The sequence below is a fragment of the Melospiza melodia genome, chromosome 9, assembly GCF_035770615.1.
Source record: "Melospiza melodia melodia isolate bMelMel2 chromosome 9, bMelMel2.pri, whole genome shotgun sequence".
In the NCBI taxonomy this organism is placed as follows: domain Eukaryota; kingdom Metazoa; phylum Chordata; class Aves; order Passeriformes; family Passerellidae; genus Melospiza; species Melospiza melodia.
The window spans coordinates 33,387,903-33,401,430 of NC_086202.1; the positions used below are offsets into that span (position 1 = coordinate 33,387,903).

The window sequence follows — 13,528 nt, forward strand, 5'->3', positions numbered from 1 at the left end:
CCAGGGACAGGTGAGAGCTGGTGTTCCCCCTTACTGTGGTTTGCAGTTGGGCTGCTTTGTGCCAGAGCTGCAATTTCAGTGTTGGGGAAGGATTAGTAAATAACCAGTGTAATATAATGTTAAAAATAGACTTTAATTCACTCTGTTTGTAGATTTTCATGGGCAAATGAGTCTCTTGCTAAGTTTGCAGAACATGCAAACCCATTCATGTGCTTTCTTCCTGTTGGGCTGTTGTTATTTTTTATTTTTATAGCTCAGTATTACAATTATTGCTTTTTATGTTGGAACAATTTGTTCTTCTATGCACAGGCGTGTTTATTGCTGTGTGTCTGAGTTCAGCTTCTCTCTGTAAGGACATGAGAAAAGTCATGTTGGCATGGAAAGCAACCAAAGAGAATGATCCTGTTAATCCACAACTCTAAACATCTATCCTGGTTATGCAAAAAACTTCTTTTTGTAACCTTTAAAGGATTTCTACTGTGTGTCTGTGTAGTCAGCTAAATGGATTCCTTAAAACTGCTTGACTGGGTGGCTTTAAAAATCCGTGTCACATTAGGGAAAACAAACCACGAGTGTTCTGTTCCAGACTCCCAGCTAGCTGTGTGCAGAGTGAGGTGTGTGGAGGTGAACTTGGCTGCGGGGGGAATCCCTGCGGGGTGACAGATGGGAAGGGAAGAGGCTGTTCCTGACGGGCGCTCCGGCTTTGTGGCCGCTCCTGCGGACGGGGGAAGTGCCCGGCGCGGGCACTGGGGAGGGGCACGGAGATGGCGGAGGCCGGATCCTGCCCGACTCTGAGCATTTGTCCTTTTCCCCGTGTTTTCCAGGTGCACCAGCGGCTGTCTCCTTGGCAGAGCGTGAGAGTGGTGTATTGCAGTACCGTAGTGCCCTCTGATGGTGAGTACACACCAGTTCCTGCCTCGCTTGGACTTCCCCCACTCACGTTTCATTCCCTGCCCCCTTTTCTGGTGGAGGCTTCTTTGGCCGAGCACCAATCCAGTTTGGAGCTAAGGAAGTGACAGAGAGAACAAAGTCAGGAAGCATTAAGGCAACGGGCAGCTTTTCTATGAACTGTCCTTACCAAACTGGACAGGCTTTGTAAAGAAACATGGAATTGCATGCAACTGTCCAAGTCTCTTTGCCAGCCTTCTTTCTGATGTAGCTGTGAGGTCTGTATGACCCCTGCCCTTCAGGGTGCTCTCCTTCCTGGAGGGAGCTGCCAGAGGCTGGAGCCAGGCTCTGCCCAGTGGTGCCAAGAAACTGATGCACAGGAAATTCTACCTGAACATGAGGAAAATCTCCTGTTGCACTGGAACAGATATCCCAGGGAGGCTGTGGAGTCTCCCTCACTGGGGGTACTCCAGAACCATCTGGACACAATCCTGTGCCATGTGCTCTGGGATGTCCCTGCTTGAGCAGGGAGGTGGCACCAGAAGAATCACTGTGGTCCCTTCAGCCTGATCCTACCTGCCCCCTAAAGTCCATTTATGTAACAAAAGTGCGGTTCAGCTCCATGCCACAAAAGCATCATTTACTACAGAAAATAAGCTTTGAAGCCAAGGCAATATTATTCCTTTATTTAAATTCTGGGACAGCTCAGGCATGAAGCTTTTTTGATAAGGTTGTCAGAGCACAAAGCAAAAGGATGCACTGGTGGAACTGTAAAACTCTCAGTGTGCCATAATGCAAAGAGGAAAGGAGCAGCTTTCAGCTGCTTAACATCTGCATGCTGTGCACAGGGAGTGGAGCTGACAGACTGGGCATGGAGTGGATCCTCTCCTTGTTAAGGCTTGTTAATAAGGTCTGAAAGCTAATAAATGAAGGGTTCCTGCTTCCCCTGCCAGGATAACAAGTGTGCAAGACAAAGAGAACATGACTGCTCTGCAGAGCTTACATGAAAACCTGGCAGCTTAAACAGGTAGAAGTGAGAGAGTGTGTAAGGTTGAGAAGAAATCTGCCTGTGCTGATTTGATTTTACTTTTCCTCATGTTGTGCTTGAATAATTCTCTCATTATTTCTTCCTATAACTTTGTCTTTACCAGTAGCCAATGTTCAACACTGATTTCTTTGGCCACACTTTTTTCTTATACTGTAGTTCATTTTGACCTCATTTGTTGCTCAAGTTGATCTTAGGTGAAAATAGAAATAATAAAAAAAAAATACCCATGACGTCTTGCTGGTGCACATATGATTGAGTCAAAACTTTGTGGCACTTGGTTGGAACTCATGCCTCAAAGCAACCCCACATTTAATACAGCATGTAAAGCTTTTCAAATCCCCCACAGTCTCATTTAGCACCATTCCTGGCCAGGCTGTAGGTGACTGTAAATGTAAGTGCAGCACACTTGTATAAAATTAATTTCTTTTACTTGTTGCATTCCTTTAAATCCTGGCTTAAAATTTAACTAGGGGAAGATTAGCTGAAACCTTAGCACTGTAATTAGAGAGGTGCCAAATGCTTTGTCCCCTTAGTAACTTGTGAAGTAGATGCAGAAGACACACAGGGCTGTGGGAGAGAAGAGTGAGGCAGCCATACCACAGGGACTTGTTAATGACTTCTACTGGAGCTGCCTGCTGCTGTCTGTTAGGTTTGTGTTGTTGTGTCCTTCAGATTTCCTTCTTTTCTTTGCCTCTTCCCTCTTCAATGCAGTAAAAATCTGACCAGCATTGCTTGTGTGGGAGGTGGTGAGAGGATCAACCTGCAGTCATGGACTTTCCCCACCAGTGAATTAAGCTAGGAAATTACTTTTACAAGGTTTTTGCAAGGAAAACATAAAGCAGCTGCTTTAATTTACAGGCTTATGGACCCTGTCTTTTGAAGGGAAATAATTTAGTCTTTAATACTTCACCTAAGCTGGAAATGCCAGTGAAAGGCTTTGTGCTCCTAATGCTGATGACTCCTAAAATGCAGCAGGGCTGTTCCTGGCAGGCACTTCCCTCCAGAGCTGGAAGTCCTGGAGCTCTGGTTGTGGTGTGGTACTGATGGGGATATGTGGAAAAAGTGTAAATGCAAACATTGTTCTGTCTGTTTCTCTGCAAAAAATCTGCCTCACTGCCTGTGTGATCCAGGTAGCATTTTAAATGTAAAGAAAACCTGATAGCTGGTGTCATAACAGCTGCTGCTAAGGAGCTCTAAATTCTGTCTGGCAGTCCAAATATGTTAGCACTTTGCTTTATTTCTTTCCAGTAAATATCTGATTCTTGTCTCTGAAGCCTGCACTTCAAAACACTAAAGCTACTAAAATCCTGTCAGATGTCTGAGTCTTGAGAGCAGGCATTGATAGGTTTTCAAATGCTGGGGCCTCTTAGGATGCTTTAGTTGTTTTAGGTGACCATACTTGGCTGCTTCCATCTAGTCTTTAAGGACTTGAAGGCAGCAATCCCTTGCAAGAGGGAAAAAGCTTTTTTTATGCTTGATTCATTTCATGAAGGTGTGTGATAGTTAAGAATAAGAAGAGAATTCTTCTGGCTTTGTACAAATGCACTTGGTAAATCCTTTCTCAATATCCACAATCCTCCATTTTTGGAAATATGTGTTGCCCCAGGACTTGTCCCCATAGTTCTCTTTGCTGGTTAAAATAAAATTATTTGCCTTTATTTCTACTTCTGTTGACTTTTTGACTGGCTGGTTTTGATATTAGCTGTTTAAAATGACTTAGCATGTCAGTGCATGAGTTCAGTGGGTTTAAGGAGACAGGAGTTGACCAGAGCTACAACAGGTTGGGATATTGAGGCAGATGAATTGTGGGTGGGTGTGACTGCACCATCCTTGAGACACAGAAATGCTCTAAGCAGTAAAAAACCCTGTGTGTTTTTATATAAGAAACACACCTATAAAAGCAAATCCTTTTGAGGTGTGCTGTTATATCTTAGCAACTATCTCACTTGAGGACAGTTATGACTGTGATTCAGTAAAGGGCTTAGGGAATATGAACTTTTGACTTCTCTTTTCTACGTATGGATCTCACAAAGTACACGGAGCAGGTTGTGGCAGTAAAATAATAAACAGCCTACAGCTCGTACCGGTCACTACCATTGATTTTAGAATTACAGAAATCCTCAAGAATGCCCTCAGAAAAGCTTTTGGCAGCACCAAAGAAATGGAAAAATCTTGTTTTATCTACACCTAAGTAGTAATGCCTGTCTGGCGAAGTACAAAGCATATTGATCCCATGAATTTTAGATTAAATGACCTTGAAGCCTAAACTCAGAGTGCTGTTCTGCTGCAGCCTCATGCTCCTGACTGCTTTCTTACATGTTTTGCCTCAGGACAAGGAGGAAGAAACCAGAACTAAACAAGAATATAAACATTTGAAGCGAGTCCTTCCTTGATGTTTCCTAATAGACACAATCTGCCTTTGTCTCCTGAGCTATAAATCCTGCTGTAAACAGCAATGTTTTGTCTTCCATAGTCTAAAATGCTTTTATTCTCAAAACCTAACCAAAACATACTGTGCTGCCATGTTATGGCTTTTAGATATCATGTTGTCTTTAGAACAAAGGCGGCTGTGTTTAGAGTAAGTAACTTTCACAAAGTACAGAAAAATACCGCCAAGTTACTGGAGTGAGAATCTCTGCAATACCTCCATTTTTCTTTGGCCACATCTCTTGAGAAAGCTGCAAGTTTAATGTGTTATATTCAGATTGTAATCAGGCTTGCCTCTTCTCCGTGGAGCAAGTAGAGCAGATCTGTTACCTTGTGACAATGACCTGTGTTGATGTTGTTGCTGTTTCTCTGCAGAAGTGACGGTGGTGTACCAGAACGGGCTGCCTGTGATTTCTGTCAGTCTCCCATCGCGGCGCGAGCGCTGCCAGTTCACCCTGAAGCCCATCTCAGACTCTGTCGGGGTGTTCTTGCAACAGCTGCGAGCAGAGGACAGAGGCATTGATCGGGTTGCAATCTACTCAGCAGGTACTCTTGTTTACAAACTGATTGATTTACTTGCCTGCCAGCTGTCTGCATACAGCCTTTTGCTTTTGGAGTGGAAGTTCGCTGTAGTGTGAGTTCTCTGACCTTCTGAAAGAGCAGAATGTAGAAATGCTATTCCTAGAGTTAGAATATTGTGTAGCCAGTGCTCCCAAGAAATCAGTCCTAATGGAGATGTTTTCTGGTGAGTTCCCTACTATTTAATAGGAAACATACAAGCTGTGCAACCTACAGAGAGGTTCAAATTGATTTATAAAGGAATTGGGTGTGGAAGATGTACATGGGAAACAGTATCCTGCTTTAGCAATGACAACTCAGTCGTGTTTCACCTTTCCTTGTCCTGGCAAAAAGTACCATCCTTTACAAAGACTATTTACATTGTTATTGTAAATAGCTAAGAATTTAAAGTTATTTTGTAAACTCAAATTCCGTTTTGTCTTTAAGGGACTCTGCTCTTTGATTTTTGGTCATATGGCAAAGCACATCAAGAGATCAAGTTCATCTGAAGACTTCACTTTTTATTAAAGATTTCTATGTTTTTCTGTATTTTTGTACACTACTTTTATACTTTGGATGTACTATTTTTTCATAGTCCAATACTGTAAATTAAGAGATACATGCTTTGCTTTTCTGTAAATAATATTTAAATTATAATATTTACAAAGAACAGAAACCAAACAGCTGGACTTGGGATGGTGTTACAACTTAGCCACAGCATGTTTAAGTTCTTTGTTCCTCCTGCTTAATGCATCATCTGTGTTTTCCTTACAGATGGCACACGTGTGGCCTCCTCCACAGGCATAGACCTGCTTCTGCTGGATGACTTCAAACTGATCATTAATGATGTCTCCTACCACGTCAGACCACCAAAGAGAGGTAAAGCAGCTTGCTTCTGCTCAGCCCTGGGAGTACATCTCAGTATTGAGTTCCCTGCTTCACTGCAACATGCTTATTAACTTGTTCAGGAGCATGGAGTGTTATTTCTAAAGGGAAACCTCCTGGTTTCTAATCCTGCCCTTGGAGCCCAATTTAGAGATATCCAAGTAATCAGAATAATCACTAATGAAAAGCAGATATTTCATTCTGTTCAAAGCTAGTGCCCCCAGCCCTCAAGAGAAATAAACAAAGAAATAGAATTCCTTTTAATTTGTAAGTTTTTCAAATTTTTTTATAATTACTGGAAAGTAATTTAATTTAACTTATTCTGAAGGAATGCAGTACAAGATGGGAATTAGATTGAAACTTAGATTGTCTGGTTTGAAAGAATAAATTGTTGCTTCCCCTGACAGCTAACATTGTTTCCATTTAAGTGTGGTACTTTGCAGATAATATTGCAGAATAAATATTGCAGATAAACCTCAAAACCCTGTTAGCTACCAAACAGTGAAATAAAGGAGACTGTGCCCTTAGAAGAGACAGGTAGGAGGGGTAGGGAAACTAACTTATTTTGAGTCAATAAGAAAATCCATTTCAATAATAATCTTTGAACATGTGTGATTTTCAAGATGTGAAAACCTGCAGAGAGGCTTTTGAGACATTTTCAGTATTACTGGGGGAGGCAGGAACTCAGTGATTTTATCTGCCCTCTTTCTTCCGGGCAGCTTCATAGCCTTCATAAAACACCAGGTTCTTGCATGCCTGTAGTTACCTCTGAAGATTTAAACAAGAGGGACAGCTTGGGAAATGCTGTTTCTATTTGGCTCTTGGCTGACAGATGTGGGGGATTTTACTGTTCTGTTATTCTGGAGTTGGGAGTGCATTGTACTGGATGAGATGGTCTCTCTCCCCTTAATATAGAGTAGACTCACCTCTACTAGAGACGATTTTTTCCCCATCTCATCAAAAGCACCTTAGCAGAAGGTTCTCTGCTAAGACTGGATATCTAAACCACTGGGTACCACACACACAAAGTTACTCTACTGCTGTCACCCACTGTGTGCTGCTAGGTGAGCTCTGGGATCACCAAGGTTACAGGAAATTGTCTCCTAGGATGCACTTGCCAAGGAGATTTCTGTAGTTTGTGCTAAAATGAATGTGCCTGCAAATAGGCATTGAAATTAGTTCTGTCAAACTTTTCAGCTCTGGCTTTTGCATTTTTACAAGATCACCTCTAGTATTTGAGAATGGAAATGCCAGAATACTGTAATTTTAAATAAGTACTTCTTGATGTTTGCCTCAGTAGGAGCACATGGATTTTTCTTCGTAGGAGAACAGGAGCCCTTTAACTAGAATGAAATTATTTACTTTGTGTGTCTTGGCACAGGCTACTGAGTCACTTTTTTTCCCTTGAGCTGCTGGTGTACTTTTTGAGTTGGTAAAATCATATTTTGATACCTTTAGGTACAAGTCCAAGGATGCTACAAAAATTATTTTTTTTTATTTGATTAATGTCAAAATATTTTGCTTTTATTTCAAACTTCTTTTTTTTTTCCGATCTGGAAGACAATCCAATAGTCACAACTCCTTTAAGAACTGGTATCCTCTAGGAATCCTTTTTGAGTTGCAATGCAAGTATAAAGGTGTTTTTGAGTCGTGGCCCTGCTCTTGTTTCTAGATGCTGCGTGGGAGAGCTTCACTCCTTTGCAGGGAGCACAGCAAGGGGTGTTACCCACAGAGCATGGGAAACAATTCCTGGCACTGGCACTCTAAATGCTGCTGCTGAGGCTGTTGTGGGTCCCTAACCCACAATGTTCAGTTGCCATCACCAATAATTCTGGCTGCTGGTGGTCTGTATTCTGAATTCTGCCTGTGTCTTGACAGCTGGTGTGATGGATCATAGCTGGTTGAGTTTGTTTGTCTTGTATATAAATATGAATCAGAAGCAGCTGTTGGATAATCTGACCAGCTTTATAGGATACCTCTCTTCTCCTTTTTCTTATCAAATTTTAGGAATATCCAGTAGTAAGGCCCTTCTTTCAGGGGAAACACATTGTCTTAGAGTGCTGGAGCTCTTCCAAAGGCCTCTTTGTTGAGAAGATAATTTTGTTCATTTCCAGTGCAGACTAATAGTGATTCCCCAAGGGCCCATGAGCAGCCCTGTGGGCACAGTGTATAAAACAGCCTCTGTTTATCCCTAGAGCTCTTAAGCCATGAAAATGCCACGACGCTGAATGATGTGAAGACGTTGGTTCAGCAGTTGTACACAGCCTTGAGCATCGAGGAGCACCAGCTGAACAAGGAGAAGGAGCTGATAGGGAGACTAGAGCAATTGAAGGAGCAACTAGCACCTCTAGAAAAAGTAAGGAGTTTCTCAGTGTGTTGTATTTATCTTCCAAAGGCAGCCTGGATGGATTTCCAGGTTTTAATTGGGTCCCTGCCATGCTTCAAATAGTTTTAAGATCACTGAACCAAGTGTTTACCAAACCATGTCTGCTTCTGGTTTCTGTGGAAATATTTTGTTTCCTTGCTTCAAGCAGTTGGAAATGAGCTTGTTAGTAAATAAAAGCTGGGGCTAATGCAACAGAACATCTCTGAATATAGAGAAATAAATACTTCCCTGAGGCATTCAGAGCATGCTCAGAGTAAGTATAGGTGACAGCATAGGTGATGGAAAAGAAGCTGAGGTTTGTTTGTATGTGCATCATGCATAATCAAATCATGTTTCAAACCACTTAATGTTGCTATTAATATAAGGGACTGATTTTGCATTATTATCTCTTAACAATATTAACATAATTACTTCTGAGACTGCAAGATGTGTGTTTCTGCCTTCTGCAGGTGAGGATGGAGCTCAGCAGGAAAGCAGAGAAGAGGACAACCTTGGTGTTGTGGGGAGGCCTGGCCTACATGGCCACTCAGTTTGGGATTCTGGCCCGCCTCACCTGGTGGGAATACTCTTGGGACATTATGGAACCTGTCACCTATTTCATCACCTATGGTAGTGCCATGGCAATGTACGCTTACTTCGTAATGACCCGCCAGGTAGGACTTGGTGTGCTGCTAGTGACACTTCAGTAGAAGACTTTCCTGGGCTCTACTCACTAGAAAAATAGCAAAGTTGTGCCTGCTAGAAGCTGCTTTGCCCCTTCCTTGTCCTGTTGGAACCCAATGTCACTTGTTTAATTTGTGCTGGCCAGGGAGGTGGTGTGTGGCCATAGGGTGTTCTCATGGTGGCCCTGGCTGGTTGTCTTACCAGAAATGCTTTTCTAATAGTGTTAGGTGGCTGCTGTAGCCACACAGATTCATCTGCTGGCAGATATGGTCAGTACAGACAGGTGTGGCTGCCTGAGATACCTTCTGGGCTTCAAGAAAGCCCACCCCTCTCACATGCCATGCTGGCCTTTTTAAGGAGCCCAAGGATGATCAGGCATCTTGTTGGAAATGCCTTTCACAGATCTGGCCTCCCATCCAGATGAAGAATCCGTCTCTGGATCCTTGTAAATGTGACAGATTCTCTATGGATTTTCTAGTGCATGTTTTTTTGTCTCATCAGTTCCTAATTCTGCCTAAATAATGAGGAAGGGAGGGCTCAAAGTGTCTCTGCTGTCACAGGGCCATCAGAACAGATGCTGCAGGTGTTCCAGTGTGGTGTCCCAAGGGTCTGTCAGCTACATCATTTCAGGGACAGTATTTATAGCAGTTTTTCTCCCTCAAACTTGTCAGTATGAAATGTTATTTGTTATTGTCTCTGCATGGAAGGATTTGCACACTGGGGACAGGAGGAAGGTGCTAGTAGCTCACTGCTGGAGTGTAACAAATGAGTAGAGAAGCAAATGTCTGACTTATATGGGTCTGGCTGGGATGGAGTTAATGTTCTGCAGAGCAGCTGGTGTGGTGCAGTGTTTGGCACTTGTGACCAAGACAGCCTTGGTAACACAGCAGTGCTTTGGCTGTTGCTGAGCAGGGCTGGTACAGCATCAAGGCCTTCTGTGGTTTTGTTCTTCCCTGCTGTATCCCTCCCAACCCCCCTCCTCCCATCCCTGGGAACAGGGGGTGGGTGAGGTGTTGTGAGGGAACACATCTGGGACAGCTGCCCTGAACTGACCCAACTGATACTCCATGCCACATGATGTCGCATTTTGCAATAAATTGGGAGGGAGTTTCTCCAAAGCAGCTGTTGCTCAGAGCCTGGCTGGGCATTGGTCTGCTGGCAGGAGGTGGTGAGTGATTGCTTTTGCATCACTCTTATCTTGTTATGGGTTTTTTCCCTCAGTTACTAAACTGTCTTTAACTTTACACTTAAATCTTTCTTGTTTTTTTCCTACCTTTGGGTGCTTTCTCTGACCCAGCTGTGCTGCAGTGAGTGCTGGGTGAGGATTTAGCTGCTGGCAGGGGTCACCCTCCACTGTGTGAGCTTGGACCAGGCTTGTGCCTCCTGTCAGGAACTGGTCATTGTCCTAAAAACACCTGAGACACTGTGCTATGGCATCCAGTGCTGCCTCCCTGCTGTAGCTTTATTCCTATTTTCTCTCCTTTTTTTCTCTTTAGGAATATGTTTATCCAGATGCCAGAGACAGACAGTACTTACTATTTTTCCATAAAGGAGCCAAAAAGACACGATTTGATCTAGAGAAATACAATCAACTCAAAGATGCAATTGCTCAGGTAACAACAATATTTCCAGAAACACAATAAAGAAATTACTGCTTGCTAGGTCTTCATTACTATTAATAGACACACCTCAAGCAAGAAGGACTGTATTTTAAGTTTTCAGGCCATTTTCCTGTCACGGCCATACTGCAGTCATTGAATTGGCTTTGATATTACCAGGAATAGAAGTGGAAGTGTAAATCAACATGAAACCCGTATCAGTCTTTAAGGGCCTTTAAGAAACTGCTGGTAAATCTTGAGTTGCTTCAGACTCTTTATGCCTCAGAGGAGCCTAATTCAAGATTTCTTTTCTTCTCAGCTCCTACACACCAGATGGATTTAGTGAGGAATGAAGTTTTGTATCCATTCAGTTCAGGTCTTCCTGACATAGCACTTCAGTGCAGTCCTGGAAAATAATGTTCAGGAAATGTAGCTGTATTGTTTAAATCAGTGGGGGCAGATTTCTCAGACTCTGGAGACAGACACTCTTGACAGATTATCCATGTTGTGGGATGTGTTCAGCAAAGGATAGAGATGTTTCCTTGTGTTTCTCAGAGCCTTATTGCAGAAGGATGATGTGAGCAGAAAAAGCAGAATTACCACATTATTTTTCACTGTTCTCTATCATCCTTTATTCCCAGGCTCTGAAAATGACAGTGTAAGATATCCAGGGCAAAACAAATTCTACCTCTGGAGAACAAATTACATAAGGAAGGACCCAAAGGTCTTTCTGGGGTTTCTTAAGCCATATTGAATGCAGATGCCATTGGATGGCCATGTTTTCCTGGAGCTTTTCTTCTAGAATCAATCATCCCTAATAATCTAGTTGGGATGTTGATTTGTTGGGGTTTTGTTGGCTTGTTTTAAAAAATATTTCAGTGAATTTATGGGGATCCAAATCTCCCCTACCCTGTTCCTTAAGTGGCTGTGTGCAGACAAGTTCAGAGAATGGTTTTTGTAAATATGAGCTTTCAACTTTGTTTCACTCTTTGGGCAAATTCCTGCTGGACAGGGAAAAAACAAGGAAATATGGGAAAGCTTTTCTTTCTCTAAAGGGAAATGGTATTGGGGGAAGCTGTTTTGGGAGCTTGTGCTTTATAACATGTCCTTTACTTTTAGGCAGAATTGGACCTTAAGAGGCTTCGAGACCCACTGCAAGTTCATCTGCCCATCCAGCAAATTTCTGAAAAGGACTGATCAGCAAAGAAGCTCTGAACCCCAGCAAAAAACCTGTTCATAGCTCTTGCCTTTTTTAATTAAAGCATTGCAGGTGGAAGCTGGGACGTGGTGTGGGGGGTGGAGGGTTTTTACCTTTAATCAAGACAAAGGACTGTAAAGGGGGAAAATCTCTTAAATCTGAAGATGGGACATTGTGGAATGTTAGTTCTGAAAAGGGCTTGGCAAATAGTCACATTTTTAAAACTGTCAGAATGGAGATTGTGTACAAATACAGGATTGGGGGGGTTCATGAAGAGAATGTAATGCTGGGGTGTAGGGGTGTCTTCTTCCAGCTTTGCAGGGTCTGCCTCTTGATAGGACACCAGCAGCCTGCTTAGCTTTTTAAATTTTCCTTTACCTGATTCCAATCTCTCTTTCTGTCTTGAAAAAAAACAAAAGGAGAAAAAAAAATAAATGAACAAAGAATCCAAGCCACCTGGAGCTCTGGCTGGTGATCAGAACTTGCACTCCACCGCCATTAACACGCACACTTCTGGTCAGACCTGGTCTCTTTTATAAAGTTACTACAAGACTGCTTTCTACTGGAAAACCGTGAGCTTCCCCTTCCCAGCCCACCCCCTGTGCTCCACTGACTTCCTCCTTTGTTTATTTGTAGCACAGATTGGTTGTAGCCCAGTGAGAGAAGGAATGAGTTTTCTTCTGGACATTTGATAATTGATGTTTTGGATTATTCCGGAATAACTCTCGAAATTTGCGTCCCAATGCCCTTGAGCTCCTCCTAGAAACCCATGGCAGCATTGCATGAGCGGTTTTTTATATTCTGTCTTAAGGCAGGGAGGTTCCCCTCTTCCTACCCCCAGTCTGAGAGCCACCTGGACTATGGAATTAGGGAGGCCTTAAAGGATTGCAGAACTGTTGCCAGAATCATGACTCCTGCTTTAAAATGAACAGTTTTGGAATATGGAATAATGAATCTTGATACTTGACTGCTTGTGTAATGGGATAGAAGGTTTCACATATTGTCAGAGCCTTTCCCTTGCCCAGAGGCTTTTTGAGAGCCTGGGGATCCTACAGTGCAAGAACAGAACTGCTTTGGTTCTGTAGCACTTTCCCCTGATCAAGTAGCTTTAAGTGAACTTTGTGTCCACAGGTCAGAATTTCTTAGGAGTGGCTAATGACATCTCTTGTTCTTAGCTAAAAAGAAATAAAGGAAGGAAGGTCAACCCATTGCCCTCTCTCTTAGCCAAGGCTGGCTGCTTTCTAAGCAGATAAAACATCTCTTCACTCAGAGCAGGTCAGTCTGGTTTAGCACCCTGCTGATAAATGCTGTGGAGACAGGATGAAGGTGGGAGAAGGACACTAAGCTTTATATACAGAAAGGCTGGCTGCTTCTTTTTGATGTTTCACTACTACTCCTCACTGTGTCATGGAAAGAGGCTTCTGGGTTTTTTTTTTGGAGAACCGTGTTTTAAAAATATAGGAAAGAAAATAATTCAGTATTAACTAGATGCCAGGTGCCTTGCAGATGTGGAAACACAGCTGGGATTGCTGCCTCTTCTCACTCAGTGGCATGTTGGACCGAATGGGTGCATGTTTCTAGTTTTGTTTTTTTTTCTTCCCTCCCCCTTCTCCTCTGTCTTTCCATTTAATTACATTGTGTGATTATTTTTTATCTGTTTTATCATGTTTGTGTGATGAGTTTTAAAAGGAAAAAAAAGTGAACACAATCCTGTAGCTGAATCCTTGGTGTGTGTTTGGGATGAGGGAGGGAGCATGGAGAAAACAAAAAAAAAAAAAAAACCTGAACATGTGTAAAATCCTGTATCATTTATGAAATATGTATAAAAGAGCAATGTACTTCTGGAACAATAAATAACTATTCAATTTTTGAATCAG

The 13,528-nt window shown here is 42.5% G+C and overlaps 1 protein-coding gene across 3 annotated transcripts in view; it reads left to right on the top strand.

Moving 5' to 3' along the window:
• The window catches only part of MCU (mitochondrial calcium uniporter), an 86,601-nt gene extending 73,077 nt beyond the window's left edge, over positions 1 to 13,524 (top strand). For 2 of the 3 annotated variants that reach the window (XM_063164156.1, XM_063164157.1), the window contains exons 2-8: positions 825 to 894; positions 4,739 to 4,909; positions 5,696 to 5,800; positions 8,002 to 8,162; positions 8,642 to 8,845; positions 10,352 to 10,468; positions 11,577 to 13,524. In XM_063164156.1, the coding sequence (XP_063020226.1) occupies positions 825 to 894; positions 4,739 to 4,909; positions 5,696 to 5,800; positions 8,002 to 8,162; positions 8,642 to 8,845; positions 10,352 to 10,468; positions 11,577 to 11,693 (945 nt within the window). In that variant the 3' untranslated portion in view covers positions 11,694 to 13,524. Of the gene's footprint in view, positions 1 to 824; positions 895 to 4,738; positions 4,910 to 5,695; positions 5,801 to 8,001; positions 8,163 to 8,641; positions 8,846 to 10,351; positions 10,469 to 11,572 lie in introns of all 3 variants that reach the window. The other variant, XM_063164158.1, reaches the window with a different exon arrangement.
• Positions 13,525 to 13,528: the final 4 nt, after the last annotated feature.